The 16,897-nt window shown below is 34.5% G+C and overlaps 1 protein-coding gene across 7 annotated transcripts in view; it reads left to right on the top strand.

The window, feature by feature from the left end:
* The window catches only part of MAP3K7 (mitogen-activated protein kinase kinase kinase 7), a 75,673-nt gene extending 67,516 nt beyond the window's left edge, over positions 1–8,157 (top strand). For all 7 annotated transcript variants that reach the window (XM_074187176.1, XM_074187175.1, XM_074187174.1 and 4 more), the window contains 3 exons: positions 3,390–3,451; positions 4,133–4,248; positions 6,737–8,157. In XM_074187176.1, coding sequence (XP_074043277.1) covers positions 3,390–3,451; positions 4,133–4,248; positions 6,737–6,917 — 359 coding nt within the window. In that variant the 3' untranslated portion in view covers positions 6,918–8,157. The remainder of the gene's footprint in view (positions 1–3,389; positions 3,452–4,132; positions 4,249–6,736) is intronic.
* Positions 8,158–16,897: the final 8,740 nt, after the last annotated feature.

The following is a 16,897-nucleotide window of genomic DNA, read 5'->3' as shown; positions in this document are numbered from 1 at the left end:
ACACAGTCTCTATGTTCAAATGTATTTAGGAAGACCAAGAGCAAACAGTATATGACGAAATATAGTCAGGTGTAAGAGCTAAAGAGATAGGGGGTGGCTAGGGGGTGCAGTGGATAGAGCACTGGCCTTGGAGTCAGGAGTACCTGAGTTCAAATCTGACCTCAGACACTTAATAATTACCTAGCCCTGTGGCCTTGGGCAAGCCACTTAACCCCATTGCCATGAAAAAAAAATCTAAAAAAAAAAAGCTGAAGAGATTCTGTCAGAAAGGCAGTATCAATGAAAGCTGAAGGGGTAGAACTTAAGGAAAAGCACAGTGATGACAATGATAGGTTTCACTTAAGTGTCCCCCGTATGCAGAACCCTATGGCAACATGTAATGAAGGGGGTGTTAGGTTTAGAGAGCTGTAGTAAACAACAGGATATAATGAATGCATTAGTAGTAAAGCAGTGCTCCCTGAGGTCTGAGTGAAATGAGACTAGGATTCAGGAAAGTGAGGAGGCTCTGGGATTCAAGTTGTTGGTTGAAAGATTAGTATTAGTAAGGAGGAAGGATGTCTCTCCTCTTATCCCAGGAAAGAATAGATGTGAAGAGCCTGAGGCATAGGGAATGGAAGAGAACTGTGGAAGTATCTATTCGGTTGCCCCAACATTCTCAGTGAACAGCTTTGATTTCTTCTGTAAATATGGAAGGTGAAGACTCATTTGAAGGGGGGTTGGGGGTCTGGGAAAAGGGTAATGCCAGAGGGCACAGAGAAGGGAAGGAGAAAAGAAAAAGTTTTAAAAGGTCAATATAGAGAGTCAGTTAAAGATAGAAGGATTGTGAAGTCACAACAAAGGTTTACATTGAAATTTATATACCAGTAAATTTTTAAATCAATCTAATTTCTAGACTTAATTTCTCTAGTAAAGTTTAGAGTCCCCTGAGCAAAAGCAGAAAAAAATTGTGTGAGAGGAGGTGTTTTCAAATCAACATGCAGATAATTTTAAGGTTGCAACCACTTAAACATTAGAGTGTCTGATCATCTGATTAAGGCTAGGAATTAAAGCTAGGTAAGAATGAAGAACTGAAAGAGGCAACAAAGGGATCTCAAAAGGCATGGTAAGGAGTAAATTTGCTGTTACTAAGGGAATGGGGAAAGTGCCAGGATAGGATGAGAGTGGAATTTAAAAGTTCAGACCATGTAAATTTTTAGGTGAGATCTAATGTTTCACCAAGCCGGTGTCACCAAAATGCATTTGGAAAAGACTGTTAATATTGCAAAGACTGAAAAAATGATGGGATTAGGAGAATCACGAGTATGAATACTGAAGTCCCTGAGAGTAGCAATGAATGGATTGAAGAGGAAGACCATCAGACAGCTACTAAAATCAATAAGAAAATTGGGAGGGTGAATTGGAAGGTAGGCAGGTAACAAAATCAGAGGTGTGGAGAGAGACTGTGAAAGAGAGTACCACCAGCTAAAGAGCAATGTAAATTAAATTGGATATATAGAGCAGAACCAGATCATGAACTGCCCTGAAAGGCAGACAGGAATTTAGACTTGCTATAGTAAGTGGTAGAGAGACTAAACGTTCATGGAATAACTTAAAATATTATTGAGACCATTTAATAGGAATCAAGATAAGAAATGAACCTATGATTTCAGTAGTATTGGGAATCCCAAGTGAGAAATCATCCCTCTACCAATGCCAGTGAACAACTCAAGAGTCTCAGTTGCCTAAAGCAGAGGTATCAAACTTGTTGACCTAAGAATTTCCATGGCTCCCAGAATCAGATTAAAACGTAATTAGGGCATATTTAAAAATATATCAATGTTAAATTATGGTTTATTAAATCTATATGTGGCCAGCAGAGATCCTTTTTCTCTTTTGAGTTTACACTGGCCCAAAGCACTAGATATCATGTGACTTGTCCAGTGTCACACAACCAGACTGGGTCAGAGAAAGGATTGGAACCCAGAGCTTCCTGCCATCAAGGTCAGTCTCTAGCCAAAGATGCTACTACATTTTTCTGACTATTGTATTACTGAAAACTAAACATGTTTTGCTTGTACAACTGTAGGCGTAATTGAAATGCTTCTTGCCCAACAGGAAGGCAAGTCAGCCATTTGAAACTGAGCTCTCAGTCTCAAATTCCCCATGCCTGGGCTAAATATGTTAAGTAGATATTCAAAACAACTGTTTGGTTCAAGTACTCAAGCATTTTAGAAACACATAGTAATTATTCATAAGCAACTTTCTTGGGAACCTCTACCAGGCAATAATACTTTGTCAGCCCATTTCTGTGGACTGGAGCATACATAAAAATAATAAAATGCCTCCCCCCCCCCCCCCAGGGCTCTATAAATTTAGCTAATTCAAACGGGTTTTCTTTACCTTCAGTTTCCCTTCTTCTACACCCCCTCCTCCCCCAACTTAGTCTGAAACTTTATAGTTTTTACCTTATTTGTTAAAAACTTTTTTAAAAAAAATTTCTTTTTTAAAAAAAAGTTTTTTGTTTATTTTAAGCTTAAACATCAACAAATATAAAAATTTCAAAGTATACAAAGAAGAACAGAAAATTAAGATTTCACCTGAAACCTGTAGACTGATTCAACACAACTAAAGAACTTTTAAGATACTAGGGAGGCAGGATGGAATACAGCAGGAAGTAGCAAATCACTGAGCAATAAATCTGTCCTATCCTTCTGTCCTTGTTTTCATTTCTAGCATTCCTTGAGGAGTACTAATTAGTATAATGCTAGCAGCTCACCATTTTGTCCTCTGGTTAAAAACTAAGGAAGAATAATAGAAAGTGATGTTAAAATTTTTAAGTCATTCTACCACTTTTCCCCAGTACATTCAGATTGTTTTAGCAGAACTAGCTAGAGGATTAATGCAACTAAATTGACCAGTTAGGTCACTGTGTGAGCCACAATCTTATTAAATAAACTTAATATAAAGGGGAAATGAGGGAAAACAGAATTTGGCTAGATAAGATTTGTTTAGACCAGAGTTTAAACCATCCAGTTGTCAAGTCTGCCAGAAGGAAGACTGATTAAAATGAATTGTGTCAAGTTCTATTTCATTTTGGTCTTATGGTCCCAGGCTGTTTTAATAAGTGCTATAGTTGTTAGCCAACTTAATGCTAGAGTACTAGATGGTAGAGAGCATGGTGTCAAGAAAAGCATCTGGTAAATCCACATCTCGTTTTACTTAGCATTTATATAAACATTTTATTTTTTGTTCTATAATAACCTGTTTTTTTATTTATAATCATTTTGGATAAATATTGATATTACATTATTTCATTTGGAAAATTATAAAATTCCAGGCATATTCCTCAATTTCTTTATGCAATTACCTCTGTCATAAAGTTTTAAAAAATGTGAATGCTTGAATTATAGATACTAATGGATCAGATAACTCCATCCCAATGGCCTACCTTACACTGGATCATCAACTACAGGTAACATGTTTCCTTCCTGAATTCTCCTTAATTTTAACTCAGTACCTTTACCAAAAAAGAATTTCTCTTTAAACCTGACAGTTATATTTTTGGCTAGTTTTTGAATAAAGTTACAATAAATTGCTTTTTTAATTTGGGTAATTAAATGAGAAATGTTCAGATTAATATGTTCTTATAGTTATTTATTCATTTTAAGGGACCACAACTATTTAGCATAACATTTTTATTCTTTAACATCAGAACATTAAAACATAGTAGTTATGTGAGTTATTTATTATTTGATGTAGTCTGTAATCCATTTTGATATTAATGGTAGCTGAATATATAAATAATAGCAAGGTTCAGTGCCTGTGCATGAATTATATGAGCTATAAACATCTTTTGGTATAATACAAGTATTTTGGCAACCTGAAATTTAATATCCTTAGCAAAGAGAGCTTTAGTCATGGTTCTGTGTAACAAAGAAAGTGTTAAAACAGCAAGTGCAAATTTAAGTTCTGAGTTAACCCTGGCAGGAGTACACTGAGATTTTCCAGGACATGGTTTAGCACTTATTTTTAAAAGCTTACTGGTTTGTGCAACCTGGTAATGGATAAATATATTACAGTCACAGTCCAACTAGCTAGATTAGATAATGAGATTTCATTTGATTATGTTTTAACATGTCTGATTTATTTTCAGCCACTAGCACCATGCCCAAACTCCAAAGAATCCATGGCCGTGTTTGAACAGCATTGTAAAATGGCCCAAGAATATATGAAAGTTCAAACAGAAATAGCATTACTGTTACAGAGAAAGTAAGTTCACTCTTTTTTTGGGGGGGGGGGGGCGTTGCAAGGCAATGGGAATAAGTGATTTGCCCAAAGTCACACAACTATTAAGTGTCTGAGGCTAAATTTGAACTTAGGTACCCCTGACTCCAGGGCCAGTACTCTATGTGCTGCCCCTGTAAGTTCACTCTTCATCAACCCTATAAATTTTCATCTATAGTGTAACATGTTTTTGAATATGTTAAAAGTTTGGGGTAACATTTTTGCAAAAATGAAGATTAACATGTCTCCAGAATTTATAACTATGTTCCTAATGTCAAACCCTCATTCACTATCTATTCCAAAGTCTAAATATACTGCTATTAGGGATCAGAAAAGCCTTTAGATTGCACTCAAGTGTGTGTCTGTGTGTCTGTGTCTGTATCTGTTATGTATAGACACCATTTTTAGTACTAAGGGAGATGCATCAGTACTATTTACAACTCAGTTTCCTGCACTTAAAACCTTTAAAGTTAAAATGATGCTGAAAGACTTAATCAAACAAAAAGACTTCTTCAAACTATTTCAGTTGACTCATACTTAGTAGTAGTATTATTATTATTATTATTATTATTATTATTATTACTAAGATGTGATGATGATTTTTTAGGACCCACTGTGCATTAGGGAACTTGAGGGGAAGAAATTGCTTTCAATGCAGATCAGCATCTGCACAGTGATTTTCTAGTCTTAGAAAGTTATATAGAGCAGTGCTGTCAAACATAAAGCCATACGTAAAGATCCCATTGACTTAGAAAACTTATCTATTAACGTTACCTATGTTTTTCTTATATTTTTCTTTATTTTATTAAATATTTCTCAATTATATTTTAATCTGATTTGGGCCTCTTATCTATGGTGTTCAGAGATTAAATAATTTCCTTAGGTCACACAGCTAGTAAGGGTCAGAGGAAAATTTTTAACACAAGTGTTCCTGTCTCCAAAGCCATCATCTCATTACTCTATACTACAGTGCCTCTCCTTCAATCTCTTATTTTAGAAATATAATATTCACAGGAAAAAAAATTTTAAAACACGAATCCTCCAAACATTTAGGAAAGTCACTTTATTCTGAAATTACAACATACTCATAAGAATACCTTTCATCCTAAATCAAGGTCACTTCGCATTTCTTTCTTTTGTACTTCTTTTCCATTTTAGACCTTTCTACAATTATATTCCTCTTAGTCTTAAACTTGATCCTTGATCCTCAGGAAATGCATGTCTTATCATGATCAAATTGGTGCTGGTGCTGGTCTAAATAAAATTGCCATGGAAAAAAATATCATCTGAAGAAATATGCTGAAAACTTGTGTTAATTGTCTCAATTTTGGTATAGGATAAATTGAAAACTGAAGGATACTACCTTAATGAAGGGAAGTAATTTGTTATAAGTTATTTGTTATAACTTGCTATTCTGAGGGTTGGGTCTCTGAATTTTAGTAAATTATTATTATTGATTACTCACTGGTATAGTTGTTACAGGAAAAATATTTGAATGAAATATTACCAATTGGAGGTGGAGTAAGATATAAAACTATCATTCAAGAAATTTTAATTCAAGATAATAAAACTGTTGACACTTGGTGTTAATTTTGTTGGCACTTTTTAAATTAGCAAATTAAATAAATTTTTCATTCAAGGGGAAAGAAATTGAGAAAAATTCTAAATAAGAAAGGCAAAGTATTTTACCAGGCTTTAGACTTAATTTTTTCATTTTATATTCTTTTTTAAAAACTTATCCTATTTGAGAATTTTATAGTAATTATTCTCTCCCCAAAGTCCAGTTCTGAAATACTCATTTTCTAAGTTAACATTAAAGTCTCTTAATTTTAAAAGATTTCAATAAAAACAAGCTCTCTAAGCTAGAATCCTGCCAAAGTCTTTTCTGAAAATAAATACAGAATCAAGTAATATAATCCAAATGTACTATTATGGGGGCTTACATGTAGTAATCCAAAGTATGCTCAGTGTTTCCAGCAAAATAGTATATTCTAAAACAGGAAAGGGATTTATGTTAGATAGCATCTATTTCAATTAAGGGTTTGGGAATATCTTATCTACATCTTTGGCTGAGCTGAAAATAGTTAAATATGATTCTGACTTCATAGCATGAAAGTTGAAGTAGAATTTGTATGATAAAACCAAGCACCCTATTCTCAACCCCTAGTCACAAGAAATAAACTTTCCCTGGCTGAAAGACATGTTACTCCAATTTTTCCCTGATTGATTTTACTATAATTTTTGTTACTCTTTTAGTAGTTGTGCATTATATAATTATATTAGGATTTTAATATGATAAAATAATTTTAGAAAACACTTTCTATCCCAGTATATTGTGATATTATTTGAACAGTGCACTTGGCTTACATAATAATGGACCAAATTTAAAGTTTCAATTACTTGAACTACCAGTTAACAACAAATACTGTGTAAATTCTTCCATCATAATTAATATTGTATGTATCATTTTTAGGCAAGAACTAGTAGCAGAACTGGACCAGGATGAAAAAGACCAGCAAAATACATCTCGTCTGGTACAAGAACATAAAAAGCTTTTAGATGAAAACAAAAGTCTTTCTACATACTACCAGCAATGCAAAAAACAATTAGAGGTCATCAGAAGTCAACAACAAAAACGGCAAGGCACTTCATGATTCCCTGGGACCTTGGATTTGAAAATCATGCACAGAAAGACTTTTTTTTTCGGGGGGAGGGAAAACATTAATACTTATAATTCATGAGTGTTAGCTTCTTGATGTGTTCTGAATGCATACTCCCTATATTTGCTGCATTTGTACATCATTTGTTTTTCATATTCTTCTGGTGGACATGCAGTTCATCAGTCCTTTTGAATAACATAGGATATCCGTGACTTGAATAAGCAGCAGAACTCAGCATTTAGGCAGATACAGTGAACCATGACTGTACATACATGCTTATTGTGTCAAGGCTAGTCTGGAGGTGGGTTAAAATGGCTGCTATATGCAAGGTCTTCTTGATTTTCATATTAGGATTTTACCTCAGTAAGAACAAAAACAAAAACTTGGAGGAGTTTTGTTCTTGTATCTCATCTCAAGCAAATTTAAAATATCACTTTTAAGTGAAAAGAAGCTTTGTCCTAAAGTTTAAAAACAAAATGTTATCCTGAAATAATTGGTGATACATTGCAGAGACATTTGACCTATAGGCATGATGTAAAATGGAAGGCAATCTGATGCCAACAACCCTGCCTTAGTGATTTCCTTCCATAAGATTTTTGGAGGTAAGTAAGCAGCTATTGCTTCTTTGTAGAAAAGGTGCAGTTTGACCTTGTCTTGTTGAACTGCAATTTGATGGCACTACAAATAAGCAAAATATCTCTCTTTTTTAAATGTTTTTAATTAAGTATGATTGTGTGTATGCATGGGTTGAAACCTCAGAACTTTTGTGCCTCTTATATCTCTTAAATGAAACTAAACTAATGAAAATGATCTATCTTAAGTGATCATTCCTTCCAAAGTAATATTTGCCTGATTTCATACTACATATTCAAAAAGCTATGAAAAAAGAAGCAGGATTCTTCACAGATCCAAAGATTTGTTCTGGCTTGAAAGACTTGGACTTGTTAGCGAAAAGGAATCCATCAAATGAAGAATAAAAGTTAAAAAATTGAAAGGGTCAAGTCAGAAAGTAAAAGCAAACAGCATCAAATGATCAAATATATTTTAGAGTCCAGATATCTGCTCCAGACAAGCCTATCCTAGAGTAAATGTCTGCTACTACATTTATGCCTGAAGAGAAAAGGAGCCACACTTCATCAGCTAGAAATGGAAGAGAAAGAAAGCGAGACCGCAAGCTCGTGTGTGTGTGTGTGTGTGTGTGTGTGTGTGTGTGTGTGTGTGACACTATCCTTCATTGCCTACAATCATGTGAGATAGAATTAACTTTGAAGTAATAATAAAAGATCATGGAGCACTTAGGATTTCTACAACCTAGTAATATGTTTTCAGCTGTCATTAAAGTCAGTCCCACTTGATATTCTCAATTTTTGAAAGCATTTATATTTTCTGAGGGAAAAATATTTTAAATAAGTTGCTGTGTCATCAAAATGTCAAAAATTTGATTGAAATTTATATTTGGGAGTGTTTAGTTCTTTGACTGTACTTCAGATAATCGTTTAGTCTTAATATCAGAATTGTTAATTAAAATGAGTCATTAAAAGGACATTTTTTTCCCTTCCATTTTCTCTACCCTTTAAGCTTCATGGTTATGTGTTTTTTGTGTGTCCATATGTGTATTTATGTGCACAGGCATTTATTTGTATGTGTTAGAGAGAAAGAATAGGCATTGTAAAGATGAAGGATGATTTGTTACTAAAGATTGTCATTTTTATCATAAATCTATTATTGGGAAGTCTCTGGAAGCTAGAATTTTCATTTTTTTAAAATAAAGGGAGGATATCATTCCCAAATAATTTGATTAGCTAGTGGAAACTGATATTGGGATCAACTTACGGGCACACATATTTATAGCAAAATGTAATTGGGAGAGAAAATAACTGTAGAATTATGAATAGCACAGTTATCCAAAGCATTACTGCTTTCATACATCTGTCAATCTAGTAAAATGGACTTAGTCCATGATCAGTGAGTTTCATAACATGTTTCAAAGCATGATGCATACCAGCATGGATGTGAAGGCATGATTTCACCTGCATGGTTGATAATTGCAGATGTCAGATCATATCCCAGGATAACAACAACTGGTTCTTGCTGTATCACATCACTACCCATATATAAAAGGGAAAATAGAATTTCTTTAGTATATGTGAAGGTTGCTAGTTTGAGGACGTGGTACAAAGTTCAAATGGCCATTTAGAGCAGTTACTTCTTTGTTTACAGTCAACTCGTATTTTTAAGTACTGTAGTTATATGTTGAGTGAAATTCAACTTGTTTAGTTCTTAAGTAGTTTATATTGCCAATGTAAAGTTACATGTGTTTATTTTTGTTTTTATTTCTTATCAAGGGAGTAAAGAGAATGACTAATTATCCTTGATAAGGGGGACTGGGATAGATGGCATGAATCATTTTAATCCCCCCTCATGTTAACCAATCTCTTCAACACACTCTCACTTCAGACTTCTGGTGTTTTATCAAGAAGCCAATTTTAAATAATTCATTCTACTTTTTACCTTCTTGCCTTGACTATCATAGATGGATGGGTTTGAGAAGGAAGAGAAGCCAAAAATTCCAGGTGATCTACCAATAAATGATCATCTCTTGATTACTAAAAGTTGGTTCTACCTATGTAAAAGTTACTTACCTTAAAAAGGCCTGTGAAGAAAAATACTTTGTTCCGCTAAAATCTATGCAGTAGCAATGACTTTTTTTGAGTCAAAAATCAACTACCAGTATTTTCCTTATAGAAACATTAGCATGTTCAGAAGGTTTTTGTTTTACAGTTGTTTACAAATGTTGTACTTGTCTTTTTTTGTTTAAATATTTTGGCCTGTTGACTATTTTTCATGTTACTCTTATGTTTCTAATTAAAGTTATCCCTCCATATATTCATTGAGGTGAAGTATCTATTTTTATTTTCTTCGTCCTTCACTCCCTTTTAAAAAAAATTTGACTCATCTCTTTGTTTCTCTGCCTTAAATAGGTAATGAATTCTACTTATATCATTCAGAATTTTTATGTAAGATATGCTTCTGTATTCTATGTGATTCTAACCCCAAAAGTGCTTTTTTAAGATTTATTTTTGTTTTTGATGAAAAATTAAAGATTGTAATTCAAAACTTGTATATAAAATGGCAAATGAATATAGGAATGAGCTGTGTGGCTTTCTGCTGCAACAGTATATTTACCTTCACAAAATCTAATAAAAACTGAAAATTTTCACTATTCTTGTAATACCCCTACACTTATTGTTTAGAGAAGTTCTATGTTGAGGGTGGGGATTGGAAGCTATTATTTCTATTACCTTTTCTAGTTCAGGCTTCTTTTAAACACATGTACACACTTCTTACATACATATCTGTGTCTTCTCTCTCTGCTCCATGTATTCTTACAAGACCTCCCATCTTTAGCAGAACCATTCAGAATGGATCTCTTAGGTGTTTATGGTATAATGCCAAGTTGATCTTCTTCAAGTATTTTAGTGTGTTGACCACTGCACCCTTCAGAATCACTTTTGCTCTTTTAGGTAAAACCTCTTTCTGTTATCTTTTAGACACACAAACACACACACACACACACACACCCTAAATTGATTTACTAATAAGAATGGTGAGCTTGTGCACTAAATGATGATGAAATGCTATAATCAGAAGACCCTGAGACATTACCTTTTAAGTTTTTGCCCTGATAGTCTCCTGAGTTTAAAGAAAAGACAGGTATTTAAAAATTAAACCTTTTATTAGTCTCTATCATTTCAAAGCAATTAAAAAGAGTGACTCTAAAAGAACATTTTCAAACATCTTTACAAGATCTGGTAATTCGTATGGAAACTAGGCATTTTAGATAAATATCTTACTAGTCCTTGATTCTGTACTGCATAGAATCACAGGATTTTTTTTCTCTTATTGGAAATCATTTTTTTTGATTCCTTCATTTTACAGGTGAGGAAACTGAGCAGAGATTATATGATTTTGTATAGGTCATTTTAATGGCAAGCATGAAACTAACCTAGTTCTGATTCTCAGTGAAGTTTAAATTATTAGTAACTTCACAGAATTATTTGCTTTGTTGTGCTACACAAAGGCTAGTTAAATCCCCTCATCTATAGTAAGTCCACACATCTGTATTTTGACCATGCATGGCAATATAAAATCGGTGGTACAAAGCTTGTTTCCTAATAAGAGGATAATAAATTAATTTGGCCAGCATCTAATGCCTGTCTACCTTTTCCAGAGCCCTATGCTAGACAAGGAGGGTGGGGTGAGGAGTTTACAAAGTTCCAGTAAAATAATCCTTGACTTTCTAGAGCCTGTATAATACATAACATATTCATATTTATGTAAGGATGTATAACATTTAATGGAATTGTAAAAAGTATCAAAATGAGTAAGGAGTATTAAATAATCATTATAGAAACTTAGAACTCAAAAGGGATATTTGAGATTATCCACCCCGTCATTCTGTATTCGAAGAAACAGACTCAGAAAGGTTGACTTATCTAGATCATTGGTTGTATCATCTCAATGGATCCTATCTTTAAGTTGATAGATTTATTTTTTATCAATATTTTTGTTTTCCAATTATATACAATAGTAGTTTAAGGATTTGAATTTTACAATTTTTTCCACACCCTCCCTTCCCCTACCCCCCCCCACAGAAGGCATTCTGATAATCTTTACATTGTTTCCGTGCTATACACTGATCAAAATAAATATGTTGAGAGAGAAATCTTATCCTTGAAGAGAAAATAGATAGAGATAGCAAAAATTATGTAGTACATAAGATACTTTTTAAAAAAATAATTGAAGGTAATAGACTCCACAGTTTAAACTCCATGGTTCTTTTCTCTGGATATATATGGTATTCTCTGTCGCAGCTACTCTAAAATTGTCCTTGATTATTCCATTGATGGAATGAGCAGGTCCCAAGGTTGATCATCACCCCCATGTTGCAGTTAGAGTGCACAAATGTTCTTCTGGTTAGTAGATAGATTTATATCAGGAAAAACAAACAATAGATCTTTCACATCAGCAACTGTTTTGAATTTTTCAACTAGCTGTACCCATAGGTGCTCCCTATTAAACGTGTCAAATAACTCCTTTCCTTCCTAACTTTCCCATTCAGCTTGTGTCCTCAGTCATCCCTTGCCTTCTTATTCTCCCTTATTCCCCATATCCAACCAGTCACCAAGTCTTGTCAATTCCATCTCCATATCTCTAGCATTTAACCACTCATGGAGCTACCATCCTATTACGGACCCACATCTAAACTACTCTAAAAGATTCTTAATTGATTTGCCCACCTCAAATAAATAAACATGCAGGTGAACTTCCACACTACATTCTTAAAGTATAGTTCTGCCCATGTCACTACTTTTCTCAGCCAGGTGGTAGAGTAGATAAAGTGTTGGGTCTGGAATCAGGAGGATCATTTCTATTTCCTCATCTATTTCCTCCACACCTACCTTTAAAGGTTGTGAGTATCACAAACTGGCCCAAAGTAAATGCTTTATAAGAATGTTATCCATTATCACTAAATTTGGATTTTCCCATTTGATATTTAATGCCCTTCACAATCTTGTGCTCTCCTATCCTCTCAATTTCATTTCTCATTATTTCTCATGCCAAAGTGACCCATTTGCTGTTCCAGATGCATTACATCCTATTTCCTATCTCCAGGCCTTCTGCACAGGCCATTATGCCTCAAATGCATTCATCCCCTCAACCTCTTTAAATCCCTTTCTCCAAAACCCTCTTCAAGCACCATCTCTTCTAAAACTTCCTGATCCCTCAACTATTATTGCCTTCTTCCAGTCATGCTCTCCCCCCCCCAAAAAAAACTATCTACATTGTATATGTTTTATAATTTCTTATTTGTCTACATATTTATCTGGAAAGAACACAAGCTTCTTAAGGGCAAGGAATGTTTCTTTTGTTTTTTTCTTTGTTATCCTAGTACTAGATAGGACAGTGACTGAAACATACCAAACGATTTAATATTTGTTGATCAATAAATTAATAAAGTGCCTGCTCAATTGTCCCATTTTTCCAGCCAACTGACCTACTTATTCCTTGAACAGGACATTCCATTTCCTATTTTCATAACTTTATACTGACAGCCCCCATGACTAGAATGTTCTATCTCCATACATCTGCCCTCATTGGAACCCTTAGTTCTCTTCATGGCTTAGCTACAAGAGGCCTTTCCTTATTTCTTCAATTGTAAGTCACACACAGAAACACACAAACTGTGTATTTTGTCTATTTGCATTTCATTTTCTGTTGTTTCTCCCCAGTAGAATGTAAGTTCCTTGAGGAAAGGAGCTTTCATTTTTCTTTTTTTTTTAATTTCCTGATTTCTCAGTGCTTGACAGGGTAGGTGCTCAATAAGTGCTTGTTGATTCAGTTAATAGTTACTATGTCTAGAGCACCAGGGAAAATCTGTTTCAGTAAGACATGGACCTGCCATCTAGTAGCTTGTAATCTAGTTCATAATATTAAAGAATCCTAGAATTTGAAATGACCTCAATAACCATCTAGTGCAAACCAAACAAAAGGAATCCCCATTACGGTATATGCAGCAAGTGGTCAGCCAGCCTCTACTTTAAGAACTCCAAGTATTGACTACTTCTTCAACTGTCCCTCTATAGTCAGCTCAGATTGTCAGGTTTCTTCCTAATACCAAGTCTAAATATGCCTCTGCAACTTCCTCCTGTAGCTCTTGGTTCTATCTTCTGGGGCCAAGCAGAATAAATGTAGACCCTCCTCCACATGACAAACTCTTAAATGCCTGAAAATGGCTCTCTGTCCACCCTCCCCTTCACCTTTCCAGACTAAACACCCCAAATTCCTTCAACTGATCCTCACCAAAACCACACTTTATTTTGTACTTCTCCAATGTTCTTAGGTTATATTGTCTTGTAACTATAAGAATCTGAAGGGCAAGTTCTTTACCAATCTGCTCAATGGAATCAACACTCCTAAAATCTCTCTATTCAGCTATAGGCTCCCTCCAAGCTCCAGTTCCATGTCACCAAGTACCTGCAGGTCATTTTTAAACTGGATATCCCATCAGCATCATAAACTCAGTTGTATCCAAAACAGCTCATTATTTCTTCCCAATATGAATCTCCCTATTCTTATCTAGGCTACCATATCATCTCAGGCACACAGTTTTAAAACCTCATTCACCTGATGTATCTGATCATTTGCCAAATACTGTCATTTCTGTTACAGAGACTGTCATATCCCCTCCTCTCTCTAGTGATGCAATCAAAAATCTGCTTCAGGCTCACAATTCCTTTCAACTGGGCTATTTGAATAATCCCCTAATTCTCCCTTCCTCAAATCTCTCCCCATTCCAATCCATATAGCTGCAAAGGTGATTTTCTTTTATTTTTTTTTATTAAAGGTATTATTTGAGTTTTACAATTTTCCCCCCAATCTTACTTTCCTCCCCCCCACCCTCCCACAGAAAGCAATCTGTCAGTCTTTGCTTTGTTTCCATGTTGTACATTGATCCAAATTGAGTGTGATGAGAGAGAAATCACATCCTTAAGAGACAAAAAGTCTAAGAGATGACAAGATCAGAAAATGAGATATCTTTTTTTTCCTAAATTAAATAGGGAATAGTCCTTAAACTTTGTTCAAACTCCATGGCTCTTTATCTGAATACATATGGCATTCTCCTTGACAGACAGCCCAAAATTGTTCCTGATTGTTGCACTGATGGAATGAACAAGTCCTTCAAGTTAACATCAATCCCATGTTGCTGTTAGAGTATACAATGTTTTTCTGGTTCTGCTATCTCACTCAGGATCAGTTCATGCAAATCCCTCCAGGCTTCCCTGAAATGCTGTCCCTCCTGGTTTCTAATAGAACAATAGTGTTCCATGGCATACATATAACACAGTTTGCTAAGCCACTCCCCAGTTGAAGGACATTTACTTGATTGCCAATTCTTTGCCACCACAAAGAGGACTGCTCTAAATATTTTTGTACAAGTAATGTTTTTACCCTTTTCCATCATCTCTTCAGGTTATAGACCTAGTAGTGGTATTGCTGGATCAAAGGGTATGCTCATTTTTGTTGCCCTTTGGGCGTAGTTCCAAATTTCTCTCCAGAAAAGTTGGATGAGTTCACAGCTCCACCAACTGTAAGTGTCCCAGATTTCCCATAACCCTTCCAACAATGATCATTATCCTTTCTAGTCATATTGGCCAGTCTGAGAGGTGTGAGGTGGTACCTCAGAGAAGCCTTAATTTGCATTTCTCTAATGTTTTAGAGCAATTTTTCATATGGCTATGGATTGCTTTGATCTCCTCATCTGTAAATTGCCTTTGCATATCCTTTGACCATTTGTCAATTGGGGAATGGCTTTTTTTTAAAAAAATATGACTCAGTTCTCTGTATATTTTTAGAAATGAGTCCTTTGTCAGAATCATTAGTTGTACAGATTGTTTCCCAATCTAATACATTTCTTTTGATCTTGGTTACATTGGTTTTATCTGTGCAAAAGCTTTTTAATTTAATCAAAATCATCTAGTTGGTTTTTGGTGATGTTCTCCAACTCTTCCTTAGTCATAAACTGCTCCCCTTTCCATAGATCTGACAGATAAACTAGTCCTTGATCTTCTAATTTGCTTATAGTATTGTTTTTTATGTCTAAATCCTATAACCATTTGGATCTTATCTTGGTAAAGGGTGTTAGATGTTGGTCTAATCTAAGTTTCTTCCATACTAAATTCCAATTTTCCCAGCAGTTTTTGTCAAAGAGGGAGTTTTTATCCCAATAGCTGGACGCTCTGGGTTTATCAAACAGCGGATTACTATAATCATCTCCTGCTTTTGCCCCTAGTCTATTCCACTGATCCACCACTCTATTTCTTAGCCAATACCAAACAGTTTTGATGACTGATAATATAATTATATTTATATTTATATATATATAATAATTTATATTTATAATATATATAATATATATTTATAATATAATTTTAGATCAGGTAGGGCTAAGCCCCCTTCTTTTGTACTTTTTTTCATTAAGCTCCTGGAAATTCTTGACTTTTTATTTCTCCAAATGAATTTACTTACAATTTTTTCTAACTCATTAAAGTAATTCTTTGGAATTTTGATTGGTAGGGCACTAAACAGGTAGTTTAGTTTTGGTAGAACTGTCATTTTTATTATATTAGCTCTACCTATCCATGAGCAGTTGCTATTTGCCCAGTTATTTAAATCTGATTTAATTTGTGTGAGAAGTGTTTTATAATTGTTTTCAAAAAGTTTCTGAGGGTGCGGCTAGGTGGCATAGTGGATAAAGCAGTGGAGTCAGGAGTACCTGGGTTCAAATCTGGTCTCAGACACTTAATAATTACTTAACCCCATTTGCCGTACAAAAAAAACTAAAAAAAAAAGTTTCTGAGTCTGTCTTGGCAAATAGACTCCCAGGTATTTTATATTGTCTGAGGTTACTTTGAATAGGATTTCTCTTTCTAGCTCTTCCTGCCATATCTTGCTAGACATATATAGAAAAGTTGAGGATTTATGAGGGTTTATTATATAACCTGCAACTTTGCTAAAATTGCTAATTGTTTCCAGTAGTTTTTTGGATGATTTCTTGGGATTCTCTAGGTAGACCATCATGTCATCTGCAAAGAGTGAGAGTTTTGTCTCTCCCTTCCCAATTCTAATTCCTTCATTTTCTTTTTCTTCTCTAATTGCTGAAGCTAATATTTCTAATATGATATTGAATAGTAGTGGTGATAATGGGCACCCTTGTTTCACCCCTGATCTTATTGGGAATGCCTCTAGACTCTTCCCATTGAATATAATGCTTGTTGATGGTTTCAGATAGATACTGCTAATTATTCTAAGGAACAGTCCATTTATTCCTACACTCTCTAGTGTTTTTAGTAGGAATGGATGCTGTATTTTGTCAAAAGCGTTTTCAGCATCTATTGATCATATAATTTCTG

Source organism: Macrotis lagotis, chromosome 5, assembly GCF_037893015.1.
Source record: "Macrotis lagotis isolate mMagLag1 chromosome 5, bilby.v1.9.chrom.fasta, whole genome shotgun sequence".
NCBI lineage: Eukaryota > Metazoa > Chordata > Mammalia > Peramelemorphia > Peramelidae > Macrotis > Macrotis lagotis.
Note: the sequence above shows the minus strand (reverse complement) of the source record. Positions and strands in the feature narration are given on the sequence as shown.